Below are 17960 nucleotides of genomic sequence, written 5' to 3'. Positions count from 1 at the left end.
AAGAGATATAAGACAGGAAGAAAAGAAATGTAAAAATGATGACAGGATTTATCATAACTGATGGAAAGTGGAAAACTTCAGATTTTTTTTTTTTTTACTAGAGGCATGTTTTATTTATTTATTTATTTATTTGTTTGTTGTTTATACAAGCACTGGGTACAGTCAGAAGCACGGGAGGGTGAGAGAATTCACCAGAGCGGGGAGCAGAGCAGGCAGAAGTATTGAAGTACACTGCTGAGGGGAGCAGCAGGCGGCAGGAGAGGTCTGCGTGCCATGTGGGACCCTCCTCCGGTGGCCGGGGAGCAGCCGGGGATTGAACTGGCGCTGCAGAGGCCGCGGGCAGCTTCGCAACCCAGCGCTCAACCGCTGCGCCACCGCAGAGGCCCGGGAAACTTCAGATTAATAAGAGATCATGAAGTACCAAATAGAACAGACATTAAAGTCTAACAATACTAAGAGCTATGAGATCACAAGTTCTTCAGAAAGAAAACAAAGATCATCGAAAAATGAAGCAAATGACTTCATACAACAGACTGATTCAGACAGGGAACAGCACTATTAGGCTGAATATCCTACCTAGTTAACTTATTACTTACAAGGAAGAATGAAATTAAAATAATCTCAGATATGTAAAAGTTTAAAGATGATTACATGATTCTAGTTGAAAGTACTCTTGTAAAAATACTTCAGCATGATGAAAATGAATTTAGAAAGTGTACACATTCAAGAGTGTGTGTGTGTTTCATGGATTAACTCAGTAAAAATCTATTATTCTCTCAAGGAACACTGAACAATGAACACTCTAACAAATAATTATGATGTGTGGATTACAAAAAGTACACAAGAAAACTGAGCCTGGGTGAGGAATGTTTCCCTAGTAAAGTGACATTTTTGAGCTAAAATCTAAATAAGTAATTAAGCAGATTAAAAAAACAGGGACAAATTTGCCAAGGAGGACAAGCTACAGTGCATAAAAAGGTAAAGAGGTAGAAACTCCTGTATATTCAAGTACCTAAAGTTCAGAATGGTTCAGAGACAATAATAAAGACACTGAAAGAGGCAACAACACGGAATCAACTAACTTTCTGCCACAAAAGTTTTGAAGAAAAACAGGCTCATCCTTCAAAACCAATATAAATATCACCATGGAGACTATGACTATTCCTTACCAAAGTGGCATAATTCAAATTTTCTGCTATGTGAACTTGGAATATCAGCAAATTGTAAAATATAGGAAAATACATACTTATGCATCAATCTTAGAAACTACAGAGAAAAAGGCTAAACTTTTGAAATTGAGATAGCCTAGATAAAAGAAATGACAAACTATAAGGTGAGTTGCCCCAAGCCCTATTTTTTTTTATTTTGAAAGTATAATTATGGTGACTTATTTATAAATATTAATTTTAATTTAATGTTTTCAATTATTCTGTGTCCATGAATCATTATAAAAATCAGTTTTAAAACACTGATTTTTTATTTTTTATATTCCTCTTTATGTATTTTTTTATTTTATATATTTTTCACATCATTTTTCATTTTTGTACCATGTATGCATTTTCATCTTGGTCATAGTCCCCATACAGCTCCCATGCCCCCTTGTTTTAATCCTACTCCCTTCTCCCCCTCCCCCCTAGTGTCTCTGGTTTATAGTTGCCCAAGCTCTATTTAAATAGATGGACATAGATGGACTAAATCACGGCCTTATGAGCCCTGTCCACAGTCTGGCCCGCCCAACTTACAAAGAGGAGCCATATTAGACACAACGCATTAGAACTTTACTAAAGATTATTATCTCACAATTTCCTGGAGGGAGAAAGCTAAAAACCTTCATGTGCAGTTGGAATGTAACCCGTCCGTACATGCCTACTCACAGACCAAGACAGAACCAGCTATGATGCTGCTTCTATCCACCCTATTTCCTCCTCACTGTCTGCAAGAAGTCAGGCTTATTTCTCCTTTCTGGCACTGGTTCCCTCTTGCATGAGTCTCTAATAAAGCCTTGTCTGGCCCAATTACACTGAGTATTTTCTGATGAATTATTTCCCTGGAGAGTAAAGGACTTACTCTTTTGGGTCAGAGCCTGTAATAAAATTCCACTGACATTTTCAATCTGTTTCCCTTTATTTCAATATAGGTTCTATGCAATAGCATAGAAAGTTGAAATGTAGAACAATGAATTAATCACAATAACTAAAAGACAGCAAAATAAAAATAAAATGTCCCTGTAGGGTAAATGGTTTTCAGTCTTTTCTGCCTTCCCACCATTTCAGGCTTTTCTGCCTTATGGGACACCTGCATTAGCCAAGAGAAGCAGAAGCAGGAGGAAAGGCAGGAGAGAGAGAGAAGGGGAGAAAGAACGCTAGAGAAGCCCAGAGTGAAGACTTGCCACCCCCCCACCGGGTACCTGGTTGCTGTAATACATGCAAAAGCTCAATAAAAGTCTGTGAAAGCCACCCAGGGCTCCTGGACTCTCCTTTACCCATCTGGCCTGCACCAATCATAGAAACCTGCTCTGTGCCCATCCTGCCCCCTAACAATTTTACTTTCAGCTATAATTTTAAAAAAAGGAAAAAACCTCCACTTTCATTTTTGTTTTTTTTAAAGATTAATTTTTTTATACAAGCACTGGGTACAGTCAGAAGCACGGGAGAGTGAGAGGATTCACCAGAGCCAGAGCAGGGAGCAGAGCAGGCAGACTGACGAAATACACAGCCGAAGGGAGCAGCAGGTGCGGCAGGAGAGGTCTGCGCGCCGTGTGGGACCCTTGATGGCGGCTGGGGATCAAACGGCGCTGCAGAGGCTGTGGGCAGCTTCGCAGCCCAGCGCTCAACCACTGCGCCATCAAGGGAGGCCCTCATTTTTATTTTAATGGTTGTATTTCAAAATGATTCAAGAAAACTGACCATCTGTTTAGGAAAAAAAAAAAAAAACAATTTTTAAAATCCTGATCTCTCAGTGTATAACAAAATAAAATTCAACATCAACATAGCTTAAGGTGCAAAATACCAAAATGTAACAAAAATCTCAACATTAAGTTGACAATTGGATGATCTCAGAATGAAAAAAAAACTAAACATAAAATGGAAGAAAAGGCAAAATTTATAAAATGAAAAATTTATAAAAATTGAAAAAAGGATAATCTTCCAATGATAAGGAAAACATCAAAATGCAAAGATTATATCTAAAAAAGATAATTCACAAAAAAAAAAAACCAATTAATTTTAAAAATAAAATCAGTTACCCAGCGTATGGTCAGGAATGACACGGAGCAGGTTTTTTATGATCCAGCAGACCGGGTAAAGGAGGAGTTAGAGTCCTCCGTGGCTTTTGCAGGTCTTTTATTTAGATTTACCAGGCATATGGCAGGCAGGGGTGCTGGGGGGCCAGAAGGCTGGCAGTTCTCCCAGCCCCCAGCAAATCCTCAGTCTATCTGGGCTCTCTGGCGTTCTCTCTGCTTCTCTGCTCTTGGCTTCTTGGCTTCTCGGCTTCTTTCTCGGCTTCTTTCTCGGCTTCTCTTTCGGCTTCTGCTGGCGTCCCCTTGACTCCGCCCTTAAAAGGCCAGTCTTAGCCCAGGTGAATCCCATCTACCTATGCCCACACCCTATTCCAGGTGCCCGCCATCAGGCATGCATTCAGGACCTCAAGGATCCATCATCTATCCTGATGGCGGGAGGGCAGAAAAGCCTGACATTTTTTTCTTTACCCTACACCCAGATATAATAGAAGAAATGCATATTAAAACATGAATGCTGCTTTTTTTAAAAAAAAATCAAAGAGCTAAGAAATATATATATATATTTTATATTTTAAAAACAGGTTTATTAGGAGAGGAACAGAAAAATAAAGTACACTTGCACGGACACAAGCGGGCAGGAAGAGCAGCCCCAAAGGGACAGGTTTGCTGAGAGAGGCCTGCATGGTTGCAGGCGGGTGGCCTTGAGGACCTGCTGCCCTGCACAGGAGAGAGCTGGTGAAAGAAGCACCTGCATAGTCTCAGGTGGGCAGAAGGGAGTGCTGCTAACAAATATATTTTAGACGATGACATGGAGACATGGACAAAGTGCTCACAGGAGCCCTATAATAGCCAAAAATTACAAACTACCCAAATGTTCACAAACAGCAGGATGGATAAGCAGTAGCATATTCACACACGCAGTCTATATAATAGTGAAAATGAACAATCTAAACTCGACAAGATAGATGAATCTCACACAAAATAGTATACACTAAATAATATTTATTTCAAAAACAGACAAAATTAATCTACGTGTAGCAGAGGAGGAGTGATTCAAATAACACAAAACAGGAGCTCCTATATCTGATTCTCAATTGGGTACTTTTGAGTTTATGTTAGGTTTCCAAAAACAAAGTATGATAATGTCTGGTGTTGCCAAAAGTATGGTAGGAATATAAATAAGTAGAACTTTTTAGGAAAGCAAGGTTAGCAACACAAGCAAAAACTCTCTAGGAATATAGATTTTGCACTCAAAAAATGGGCAATTTACTTATAGTTTATTTCATAGACTTAAGCGCCTATAACTCCACAATTTGATGAATACCAAGCCAGTTTTTCCTTAAGGGATAATAACTACCTTACATGCTTATTAGTAGTAAGTAATAACTGCCAAAATCCTTTCTAAGACATAAAACGTTATATAAATATTAGGTGTTCTTAATCTCACTGGATTTGGGAGTCAACCTGGGCTCTCTGTGTCCCCTCAAGCAACGATTCTTAACTGTCTGCATGTGAGAACCACCAGAAGGTTAAAAAAAAAAAAAAAAAAAAAAAAAAAAAGCCCTACCTCCTAACCCCTGCAATTTGTTTTAAATGGTGTTAAGAACCATTTCTCTAATAGCATCAGCAACAGCATTACCTGGTACTTGTTAAAATTGCAAATTCTCAGACTTTAGCCCAACAGAATAAAATATGTGGGGTGGGTGGCCTAGCAAACTTTAACAGGCCCTCCAAGGGATTTTGATGCGAAGTTTGAGACCTACACTCTAGTACTTCTGGAAATTTGTAATTCTCTGAAAATGACATGTAAATTTTGGTGTTTAATTATCTCTTTCTGGGGACAATGTCCATACCTTTCATCAGATTCTCAAAAGACAAAAATAAGAACCACTTCCATTAGCTCAGCAGCTTTCAAATTGTAGTATGAAGACCCCCTGATGGTCCCTAAAATCCCATTGGGGGGGTCTATTTTCAAAATAATACTAAGATAACTTTGTTTTTTTCACTGTAAAGACATTGATAGTGCATGATTTCATATTGTGTTGGTCATTTTGGAAATTTACTCTTGGTACCCCTGATGACATGACACAAAAGCAATGGGAGGTAGAACTTCTGACTTTGTGGCATGAATCAAAATAGTGGCACCTAACTATACTATTGGTCATTGTATTCTTCACCATAAGGTCCTTTGTGTCTTTTTAAAGCGGCCACTTAGGAAATTCATGTAATATCCTTCATGAAACTGTCATTAATTTTATTAAATTTCAGCTTTTGAGTACATATATTTTTAATGTTCTTGTGACAAAATGAGAAATACGCAAGGACTTCTACTTTGCACCAAATTATCTTTGTCTTGAGGAACACTAACACAACTGTTCGAGCTCAATTTGACCTGTGTATTTGACTGATATTTTCTTCACAAAATGAGCCTCTCACTTCAAAGAAAACCACAAATTATTTTTTCTTGATGATAAAACTTGAACTTTCATGCAAAACCAAAAAATTTGTAAAACTTGCATCTGCCACCATAAGCCTAACAGTTTCCCAATATTTAAATATTTCTCTGATGAGACTGGTGGTAATAGTAACAAACATGCTTGTTATTATAAAGTGTCAACATTTCAAAAATCTGCATAGTTCAGTGAACTAATTTTTCAAATAATCAAAACATTTATAAGGCCCATTCATGCAAGAGAGACCAAAAGATTTTAACATAATAGAGAATGAAAATATTACTGGTATGGTTTCAGATTCCACATTACAACTAATGTTTAGGAAACTATGATTTATCAATTTGGGTGTAGTATCAAATTAAAAAAAAAACTAAGGTTATCTGAAAATGCTATTAAAACATCCTTTCATTTTTCAACTATATATCTGTTGAAAGCAGAATATTCTTCATATGCTTTAATTAAAATAAATATCGCAAATAAAAAGGTTATTAAAAAAATAAAATAAATAAATACGACAACAAATGATATGCAGCAGCACATGAGAACTCACCTATCTTCTATTAGCTCAGACATTAAAATGACTTGCTAAGTGTAAAAATATAATGCATCTCTTCTCATTATTCTTTGTTTTGGAAAATAGTTACTTTCATTTTAAGTGTAGTTTAATCGTTCTTAACATGTTTTAATTCCTAATATGATAAATTTCCACAGACAGAAATCACATAAATGAAAGCTTTCAGTTAAAGAGCATAAAACAGTCCTGAGACTAAAAGGCTTGAGAACCATTGCACTGTGATTATAAACTTCCTCAAGGGCAGGCAATAATGCCATTCCCCTTATCTTGCTCCTTATAGCACTTATTTTTGTTGATTTGTTCCTGAACTACCATCAAATCTTAAGACTCACGCCAGATTCCTGAGAAAAAGACCACAGGGGTAAACATACTGCAGGACTGTCCCAAAGACTCTGAATTATACAAGTTTCATTAAGTTCTTTTGCATTTCCATAAACATTTCATTAATCCTGAATTTTACAATTTGATGACAAAGGAATGGATTAATGATATAGAAGGATTATTATTTACACATTTAAGAAAATCAAAAGGTCAGAAGTCAGAATAATTTACAAAGTTCACTTGCTCCAACATTTATAGAGCATGGGCTGAATTAAATACTGAACTTCTCTTATTCCATACTTTAAATTTATCTGCTTTCATAAAATTCCAAGAGGGTCACAGTTACATTTTTCTACTGACAAATTATGGTGGGTATTTTGGGGGGAAGGACAAAATCAAGTTTTTGATAGCTTGCTATGAGTTTTTAAATTATTCCAAAACTGTTGTCCCCCAAAAGGCATATTTTCCTGCAAAGAATGGATAGTTGTAGTTTAGCACCTCTTCTTAAGACAATAGAAAAAACAGCTAAAATGCATTCATTAATTATAATCCCATGTCATCTATATCTTTAAAAAAAGTCCATAATCAACATGAAAGTAACCTAAGCTTTTGTAAAAGAAGAACCTCATGTCTTATTAAAAAAATGAATGAGAATGCCAGAACAGTTTCCATGATTGGTGAATATATTAGAATGACAGCATCTGATCTTTTCAGTCTAGTTATACATATACCCTAGTTTTTCGAAAGCATTATCACTGACATCAGAGCATTAACTGGACATCAGAGATTTAGGTTATTTTTAATCTGTAACAAATGATACAGGGATTTTAAGGATTTTTGGTCAGTAAATGCAAAACTTTTGAGTTTGTAGTTACAAAAAATCACCTGCTAACAACCAAATGCCTCCTCATATATTTTTAATCCACCACGGAAGAAAAAACTTGGAAGTCTAAACAAGTAAGCAGAAGGACGAAGTAGCTAGCGGGCGGCAGGAGAGGTCTGCGCGCCATGTATTCCGGTGGCCGGGAGCAGCCATCGAACCGGCGCTATACCAAAAGCGCAAAGGGAGATGAAATTTTACAACACATTATTTCACCTTTTCAAAGAAATTCACTAGTCTAAAAAGACTATGGAGCCGACACATGCCAAAAAGTAAAAACAGCCATACAAAAAAGTTAATAAAAGCTCACACTGCTTTAATTCTACAAACAGATACCTGAATAAACAGTCAAAACAAGTTTCGACTTGACAAAGAATAGGACAATTCACTGTGGGGAAAAGCAATCTCGGACATCTGATGAAACCTTAATAAAGAGAACCCAGCAGGCACAAAGCAAAACAAAACAAAACCTTCTTCAGTTACTTGAAATCAAAATGACTTTTAGAAAATTAAAGTTATTCTTGAATCATCCAAGTTAACCTAAGTACCAAGGTTGTAATAAGGACAACACCAAAAACAAAACAAATAAAAACCCCCACCTTATTCAACTTGCATTATCAGTCCATCTTGATGATACAAGGTATTAGGCCTCCCAAGATGAGGGCTACATCCCACCTTCCTAATAATTTTTATCAGAAGAATAAGCATACGCCAAGGTAATTTTAAGGACCTTGACACAGGAAAAGAAAAAAAGAATTTTTTTTTAAAGCTTCCATTCTTTCTCTTTTTTTTAAAAAAAGATTTTATTTATTTTTTTATACAAGCACTGGGTACAGTCAGAAGTGCGAGAGGATGAGAGAATTCACCAGAGCTAGAGCGGGTAACAGAACAGGCAAACTGGCGAAATACACTGCTGAGGGGAGCAGCAGGCGGCAGGAGAGGTCTGCATGCCATTGTCAGACCCTTGCCCAGTGGCCGGGGATTGAACTGGTGCTGCAGAAGCTGCGGGCAGCTTCGCAACCCAGCACTCAACCGCTGTGCCACCGGGGAGGCACCCCCAAAAAAATTTAAGAGCATTTGTCTCTTCAGTAGTACCTACTGCACATTTTACAGTCAACTACCCAAAAGGTTTCTCTGTCCACTCTCATTTCATCACACACATGATGATATTTTTCCCTTTTCAGAACCTGACACTACAATAAATTTTCTTAGCACTATTTACATTCTTTGATTACTCTTCTTCATCAGGGCTCCTAAAATAAGATTTCATTTTTTAAACATGTGTATGCTCACAACTTGACCCTTGAGATATGCCTTTTATCCCCCAGATAAATTTCCTTGGCCTCTTAACTGCCAAAAAACACTAGACAGAAGGAACGCTTATCTATGGTCTATTTAGTTCCTTGGGAAGGAAGCAGATGCCTCAGGGGAGGAAAAGATTACAGGTAACTAGACTAAACTTGTCAAAAAAAGCTTCTGTGTAAATAGACTACAAGAGAGAGACTTTACCTGCAAAAGACTCTTAGCAGAACATTTTTGGTTAATGTTCCCTAGAAAGTGCCACTTAGAGCAAGTATATAAACTGAGATAGCAAAGGTGATTTTTCTAAAATCTACTACTTACTGTAAGAGATCATCCTGAAAAGCTAATGAAGGACCTCTATTCTAGGTCAGAGTTGCAAGTTCAAAATGAGAAGAAAGGACAAGAGGAATTATCCTCAACATCTCACATCTCTATTCTTACTTTTGGGAATTATTTAGCAATTAATTTCTGTAAAAGGGAATAATGGGGAAAAAATTAAGGTTAAATCCTATGCAAAGTTCTTATAAGAATTTCAGCAGGACAGCATCTCTACAGACAATGCATACGTAAAGAAAATGTACATGAAACATAAAATTATCATCTACCATTTTAATACCAGCTAAAAGACAACATGATGATTAAAAAACATGAAAGAATAGCATATATTTGAATTAGAAATAAGACAAAACAGGAAATAATTCAAAATAAGAGAAAAAAACATTTCAAAAGTAAAGACTAAATGTGAAGGAAATAAAAAGTGGAAAAAAAAAATCCACAGACAATGCCTTATGGCAGGAATTAAACACAAATTATGATGAATGCTCCAAATCTGGGTCACTCTCCTGTTTTAATAAAGTTTTATTGGAGCACATACACACACATTCATTTATGCATTGTCTATAAATACTTTTTTTTTTAAAGATTTATTTATTTATTTATATAAGCACTGGGTACAGTCAGAAGCGTGGGAGGGTGAGAGAATTCACCAGAGCCAGAGCGGGGAGCAGAGCAGGCAGAAAGACCCAAGTACACTGCTGAGGGGAGCAGCAGGCAGGAGGAGAGGTCTGCGCGCCATGAAGGACCCCTCCTCCGGTGGCCGCAGAGCAGCCAGGGATCGAACCGGCGCCGCAGAGGCTGCGGGCAGCTTCGCAACCCAGCGCTCAACCGCTGCGACACCGGGGAGGCCCTATAAATACTTTCTTGACACAAAAGTAAAGCTGAGTAGTTGAAACAGAGACCATTTAGAGCACAAAGCCCAAAGTATTTACCGTCTGGATATTTACAGAAAAAGTTTCCCAATACTGCCATAAGAAAAATGGAAGGTGAAGGAATTTTTTTTTAAACAAAAAGAATGCCATACTTTTAAAGATGAATTCAAATCTAAGTGGCAGTTGTCAGGGGCTGGGCGAATGTGAGAATGTGTAGTTATTGCTTAAGTGGGTGGAATTTCTCTACAGGATGATTAAAAAGCTCTGGAAAACGACAGTGGTAATGGTTGCACAGCACTGTGAATGCACTTAATGCCACTGAATTGTACACTAAAAACTGGTTTCTAATGGTAAATTTTGTCATATATATATTTTACTGCCAAAAAGGGAGAGCAAGTGACATATACTGAAGATAGACAAAGTTGCAATATATATTTTTCAAAAAAGGAAAAAAAGAATAATAAAACTCCTAATTCCAGAAAAACTTTCCTAAAATGAAAGCTCTTAAAATACGTAAAGGCACATCAAATATCTGAGACAATTAACTTAGAGAGACTAACACCACATCACAGTGGACTTTACTGAAAGAGAAAAAAAAATCAAACTACATCAAACTATATCAAACTTTCAACATTTACAGTTTTCACCAGAAGAAAATGAAATAACTTTGTAAACACTCAAGAAAGAATATGAGAACCAAAGATTTTTACATCCAGCAAAGCTGACTTCCAAGAATAAAGCAAAAACTCTAACATGACAACATTAGAAAAGGGTTCTGGGAATAGTAGTTTCCAAGACACCAACCTCAATAAATTCTAAGAGATCAAGTGACCACCAAAATAACCTAGAGAAGCAACAATGTAAGGACTAGTGCCAAGCATTTACAACACAAAGAGTTGTGACTATACATAACAATTTCAGGTATCTACCGCTATATAACAAACTATCCTAAAATGCAATGGCTTCAAATAAAAACAACCATTTATTTCTGGTGATACTGTGCATTAACTAAGCTTAGTCATCTGGAGGCCTCATGAGGCCAGAATATTCAAAGTTCATTCACTCAGCTGAAGCAGGTATTGGCTGAGAGCTTCGGTGAGGACTGTTGATCAGCCTTATCTTCCCTTCTTGGTCTTTCTCAAAAGCATGGTGCTGGGTTCCAAGAGGAAAAATTCTCAACACAGGAAAGTGAAAATTTCAGATCTCTGAGGGCCCCAGTGTTACACACTGCCACACTCCACTCATTCTAGTAAATCACCAGACCAACTTAAAAACAAGGGAAGTGTAGGGTCAGGAATGACCACTGACCAGGTTTTCTGATCCCATGCAGACCGGATAAAGGAAGAGTCAGAGTCCTCAGTAGTTTTTGCAGGTCTTTCATTGGGATTTACCCAGTACACAGCAGGCAAGGGTGCTGGGGGGTCGGGAGGCTGGCAGGCCTCCCAGCCCCCAGCAAGTCTTCACTCTATCTGGGCTCTCCGGCCTTCTCTGCTTCTCTCTCGGCTTCTGCTACTTCTTTCTCGGCTTCTGCTGGCGTCCTTGGGATGCTGCCCTTAAAAGGCCAGTCTTAGCCTAGGTGAATCCCATCTACCTATGCCCACACCCTATTCCAGGTGTCCCCCATCAGGCATGCATTCAGGACCGCAACGATCCATCATCTATCCTGATGGCGCGAGGGCAGAAAAGCCTGACATTTTTTCCTTACCCTACAGGAAGGAAAGAGACACTACCTTTTGATAAGTGGTGGATACACATGGATACACATGTGTATGGATATACATACACACGGAGGGGAGGAATATTTGAAAGCCATTTTGAGAACTATCTATCCCATACATCAACTGAAACTAAATAAAGTTTATGAGAGTGAGTATGTAGTGACTAAATCCTCTGATAATGAACAACAACGAAGTTAAAGAACAGCTTATGCTGGTGGGCAACAGTTTAGAAGGCATAGCATTTTTCACAGAAACTACATTTGCACGGTGGTGTAGGAGAAAAAATGACAAGCAGGTTAGTCATGCTAAAAAATCAAGAGAAACAAGAACAAGCAAGACTTCTATTTGATCAAATGTGTGTTGCAGAGACCATCCAAATGAAAAGGAAGCATAAAACTGCCATCCGTATTTTGCTAGTTTTAATACTGAAATACTTCACATTGTAAATCTTAATTCAAGACACATGCTAATCAATTACTAGGAAGCTTATTTCAAAATGTCCTCAATGAAGCAGATACTAAACGAAATCTCAGAATTCAATGCTTTGTTAACTAAAGTCTTTTGTTAAAAAACCTCATCTGAACTTCAAAAATAAATCTCACTACACTAGTCCTTCAATAAAAATGTCACTGTTAGTAACTATACTAAGATAATATCACTCTAAATTAATATTATTTCTATTATTTGACTGCTGTCCTTTGAACAATAGAAAACCAGGTTCAAAGATCTTATCTGCAGAGAAAGTCTTATATAAACTCTAGTCAACAATAAAAGACTGGATCATGACTGGGAAAGACTCTGATATGACTATCTTAAGAAGTCAGAAATAGTATTCTGAGAACCTGTATCAACAATGGAAACTGAAGATTATGTTTCTAATTGTGGACAGGATGATTGCATTGTTAATTCAATCTCTAAGCCATATTTTAAACAAATGTCACAGTCCAAGATGGGATACAAAGGATTCGTAATTCTGCTGCTGGAAAGAATTATGGTTACTCTTATGGTAAGATTTAAAAAGTCAAAAAGACTTAAATATGGCCTCATACCACTTCTGAGATCTTTAAAAAATGGTTTCATTTCTTTCTACAGAACTGCAAACAATAATTTTTTTTAAATTTTAAATGGAAATAAAGGCATTCTTCCTTCCAACGTTTGCTTGGCGAGTCTAGACTCATCCTTTGAATCTAGTCTAAAAAACAAAAGCCCCTATTACTTGCTCCAACAGACAGTATACTGTATTTTTCTTACTCTAGGCGACATACTTTGTGAAGGTTTTTTTTTTTTTTACTGTTGTTTAATCTTCTCCACTTTAACCTGTAAAAGCTTTAACTTGTAAGCTCCATAAGGGTAAATACTAGATGCCACTACAAAACTGTGTCTCTATTTAACACCTGAACATGATAACTAATAAAATACTTGTGGAACAAATGAATGTCAATTAAAAATGTTTTCCACCCAAAGGATGCCATCAATATTCTATCGTTAAAACAGCTATTCCATGACAATTCAATGACTAGCGTTCTAATCAACAAATAGTCAACTGAGAATTACTTTTTAAGTACTCAGGCTATATACAATGAGAAAACGAGAGTACAATTCTTTAAGCTATGTATACAAACATGAAAGTATGGTAACCTAACTACAAGTTCTGTTTTTATACCACGGAGAGTCTGTTATTGTTTTGTTTTTTATCCACAACAGAACCAAAAAAGTTTTTTCCAAAAATAGCAGATCAAGGTTAGGTTCACATAACTAGAACATAATTAGAGGACTATTTTACTGTGTGTATCCTAGTGTATCTGGGTACACATGAAACTCTAAATTAGAATGTAAAATACGGTGACAGAGAGAAGTGATTTGAAAGACAAGCACTATTTTATACACGACTGATCCTAAATAATTCATTATTACACAAATAAATGTAACTATCATCTATTAGAAATTTAATGCTGTAAGGCAAAGGCCAAGATTTGTGAAATGTGTTCAAATAGTCAAGTTTGAAATAAAGTATGTAAAAGTAACAATTCCAGTTGATTTATATCTGATGTAGAACTTTCATTTTGTCTAAAGAAAAGGATTATTTTATCTAAAATAAGCAACACCAAAAAAAAAAAATAAAATAAGCAACACCCTTCAGCAAACATCTAGTTTGATGGAAGGCTGTTTATAACTTAATTCACTATGTGCATAATGGCCTATATATCAAGAATGGAGCAAGTGACCTAATATTGATTTCCAGTGTTTTAATATTCTAGTCATGACCACTAATGGGTCCCAAATTGCATTTGTAAAAATGAAATGAATAAAATAGAGTACAAACATGTAGTAAGGGAAGGACTGTTTTCTAAAAACTTTTGATTCAGTGTGTGTGTGTGTGTGTGTGTGTGTGTGTGTGAGAGAGAGAGAGAGAGAGAGAGAGAGAGAGAGAGAGTGACAGAGCTACAGACAGAGAGAGAGAGAGAGAGAGACTCTGACTCTAAGTATAGACTACAAGAGAAAATGTGCAAACTACTCTTGGAGCCAATACTCCTAATTACTTCTTCCCCCAAAATAGAAACCAACATCCTCACAAAAATGAAAAGGAACTTTAACCTAGGTGTACATTATGATAACTGGATTTTACAAGTTCTAAAATCAAACTGTCTTGAGTACAAATCCAGGTTTCACTACTTTTTGTGTGAATTTAGACTTATTAAATTTTGTCATCTGCAAAATGAGGATAACAGTATCTTCCAAGTTCTGATGAAACAATACATAGAATAAGTTCTTAACATGCTTCATTTTAAACAAAACTGAAGTAATGATATATATTACAAATACAGCAAACGTCAGACAGTATCTTTATCATATTATCTTCCATGTTTGTGTTAGTGCTTTTTCGTTTTGCGCTTTTCTGTTCTATTTGAATTTGATAATGTATATATAATACAAGTATGTCTAATGTAATGTTTCTAACATATGTAACATTATTACCTTTGTTTTAAAATATCAATAGTAGGTATCCAGGCGGTGAAATTATGGGCCTCCCTTTTTGTTTCATATTTCTCAGTACTTTACAAAAATATACTGCGTGTTTTTTCAATGCCATATGTCAAACGTAATGAAAAAAATACATACGAAGTGTTTTTTAAAAGAAGAGAGTCCATTACGTGCTCAATAAAAAAGATGTTAGCCCGTTTTGGGGAGAACTTATGTGCAAGATACTTCTCATTAAATCTTCACCCAACATTAGAATACCATTTTTTGCCCATGAGAAAACTAAGACAACCAAGACAAAGTAAACTGTCAGACAATTAGTAGTATCCAAAACTTCAAAGCCTACATTTCTTCTACCATCACATTGTGAACCCAAATATTCTTCTCCAGTTGTTTCACACAAGCATATTTTGACCTACCCAGTTTGATTGTAGATTCCTTGAGAAAGGAAAAAAGTTTCACAAACTTCACTGAAGTCTTTCACTGGCTTACTAAGACTACAAAAGATCTAAACACTTGTTGAGTTACATTAAACTACTTTTGGTCTATACTGTGCTCAAGGGACGTACTCTTTTAAAACGAAATAAACAAGCAAACAAAACTACTTTAAGCCTGCCCAAGCCTAACTTCATTCCTCACACTCTCGGAACTGAAAAAGTTAGTGTACCCCTATCTAGGGCCTACGCCAACAGGGGGGTTGGAGATGAGTGCAAGTAAAACTGTGCAAACATTAACAAGAATGGACTCACACATCCCCCCCACCACCACCACGCCCCCGTCACCCAGGCACTAGGTTAAGAAAGGAACCTCCCGACGTCGGGTGAGGTACCTAGGAGTCATAACCACGCCCCCACTTTGCTCGACCACAACTTGTCTTCTTTCCCTACCCGGACCCCAGTTCCCAACACCAAAACCTTAACAGACAATTCAAAAGTCTCTGACCTGCAGCGAAGTGCAGGGGTGAAGACTTTCGGCCGGCCATGTCCTTAGCATTCACATTTGCCGCGTCCACCAGCCTCTTTACCCGGGACACGTCCCCATTGCGACAGGCCTCCAATAGTTCCCGTAGGGCCCCGCTCACTGCTGGGACCCCTGGCCCAGGTCCCGCCGTCCCAGGCCCCAGTGTTGCTGTGCTGCTAACTCCGGCGGCCTCGGGGCTCTCCGCCAAGCTCGATCCAGGGGAGGATGGAGAGGAAGACGAGGAAGAAGTCGGGGAAGAAGAGGACGACGGTGAATTGTTACTGCCACCGCAGCCTGGGTTTGGAGTGACCCCGACAGCAGACGAAGTAGAAACAGCCGGGACCACGGGGGCGGCGGCGACGGTACAGATCGTGCTGGTGGTACTGCAACAGCTGGTACTGTCAACCGGGTCCGGGGATCGGGGCCTGTCGAGCGGATCCCTGCTGCCATCCCCCTCCGGCAGCGCTAGGCCGTGCCGCGGGGAGGCGAAGGGGGCCAGGCCACCCGCCGTCGGGGAGGCTGGGGTGGTCCCCGGGGCCAAACCGGGGCTGAGTGGGGGGGGAGGTGGCGGCGGCGGCGCCGAAGCCCCTGGGGCGGGCTGGAGCTGTTGTTGATGATGGTGGTGATGATGCTGAGAGCGACGCGACGCCGCCATCTTCGGACTCCCCCAGCACTGTCACTGCGGCAACGGCCCCACCGCCCGCCCTCACTTCCGACCGCTGGGCCAATTAGCATCCAGCGCACAGGAAATGATGCTAGGCGGAGTAGGCGGGGTCAAAAAGGAGGGAAGTATTGAGAGCGCTGAGAAGAGCCACGGAAGGGGGCGTGGCTTTGTGACCGAGGGGCGGGCTTTGTGATGCTAGGCGGGCAAGCCGAGAAGATTTGAAAGCTGCCAACAGCGTCTGGCTAAGTGGGAAACTTCCTGCTTTTCTCTTTCAGCCTGCTTCCCTTGCTCTGCTTCGTTCTGTTGCCAAGTCTCCTTCAGGCTTCCTTCCTTGTCTTTCTCCAAAGCCTGCCGTTGAGGTGTAACAGTGCAGGAGAAGGCGGTGTTTACCGTCTATCAAGTGTCTTTGTCTGGAAATGGAGCAGTACCACCTCCCCAAACCGTTAGGGAGATTAAATAAGCTAACAAATAAAGAGCTGTCTGACCTTAGTAAACTCTAACTCCAATTAACCCATTGACGATTTTTTTTTTTTTTTTTTTTGGTCATGCGATCTTTCCCACCCTTCCCCTTACTCCCTTGGTTCCTGGGCCCCATCTCTATGGATTTTCTGGCTTTATGTACTTTTTAATGCTTCATTTTCAATTTGAATTATGATTCAAATTGCCAGGATTGGAATTCAAGTTCTACCAGTTACTAGTTGTGTAAATATGGGCAAACTATTTAACCACTCTGTTTCCCCTCTAAAATCGAATTTAAAATTAAATTGTTAACTTTAAAAGTGTTATGTTTCAATTCTATTATCTCTGTTTTTATTTCTCACCCTAAGCTTGAATCTAATGATTATGAATTAGTTCTTTTCTTTTGAATTATTTTTCGCTGAATCTTTCTTCTCCATTTCTTCTGTCCCTCTTCCTACACTTCCTAAATTAAGATGAAAACCTAAATTCTCTCTGTCAATTACAGATACCATTCTCCAGCAACTATTTGTTCTCTATCCTCTGCCTATGCCTACTTTTTGGTTCACCATCAAAAGAGATGTATCAGTGGGACATGGGACAATCTCACTGATGTCTCCATTTCCTACTTTCTGTTCAGTAGTAAACTGGGCATTGTGGAAGTTTATGCAAAAATAATTATTCCACAGAGTGACCAGAGACGGAGATTGTGTCCTAAGAAAAAATAAGATGTACATGGGTCAAGTGGAAATTTCACATTGTGGAATATTAAAACAGGTGATAAATTGTCATTTCACATATGCATTATTTAATATAATTATTGTGGTATTAATATTCCTAACTAAATAAGTAGGTAAGTTTATTCAGGTCTAAAATCTAAATACAACAAGATCAAACACATGAGTGACATCTAATCTGAAATTACAGGTGAAAACTCTTAACATTATCCTTCTCATAAATATTTGCCCTGTTTATCATGTGTCACAGTAGACACGTGATAAATGTGTGCCTGGGTAGAAAAACTACATGAGTCCACAGCACACATTCTCCTGGTTTGGAACACTAAATCAATGCATAGCATAGAGAGCTTTGAGGAACAAGGGTGAATCATTAAATGTCCATAACTCACCTTTTGCTTCCTTATCTATGGCTTTCTCCCTGAATTTGAGACATAAGAAATATTTTACTCAATCCCCTGATGGCCAGT

General features: G+C 38.3%; 1 protein-coding gene across 1 annotated transcript in view; it reads right to left on the bottom strand.

Annotated features, from left to right (window-relative positions):
* TNKS (tankyrase) overlaps positions 1-16317 on the bottom strand; it is a 158939-nt gene extending 142622 nt beyond the window's left edge. Inside the window, exon 1 of the mRNA XM_037525996.2 lies at positions 15616-16317. Coding sequence (XP_037381893.1) covers positions 15616-16288 — 673 coding nt within the window. The 5' untranslated portion in view covers positions 16289-16317. The remainder of the gene's footprint in view (positions 1-15615) is intronic.
* Positions 16318-17960: the final 1643 nt, after the last annotated feature.

The sequence above is a fragment of the Talpa occidentalis genome, unplaced genomic scaffold (assembly GCF_014898055.3).
Source record: "Talpa occidentalis isolate TD23 unplaced genomic scaffold, MPIMG_talOcc4v2.1 talOcc4.4, whole genome shotgun sequence".
Lineage (NCBI taxonomy): Eukaryota > Metazoa > Chordata > Mammalia > Eulipotyphla > Talpidae > Talpa > Talpa occidentalis.
The sequence above is the reverse complement of the archived record's forward strand: the minus strand, read 5'-3'. Positions and strand labels throughout refer to the sequence as shown.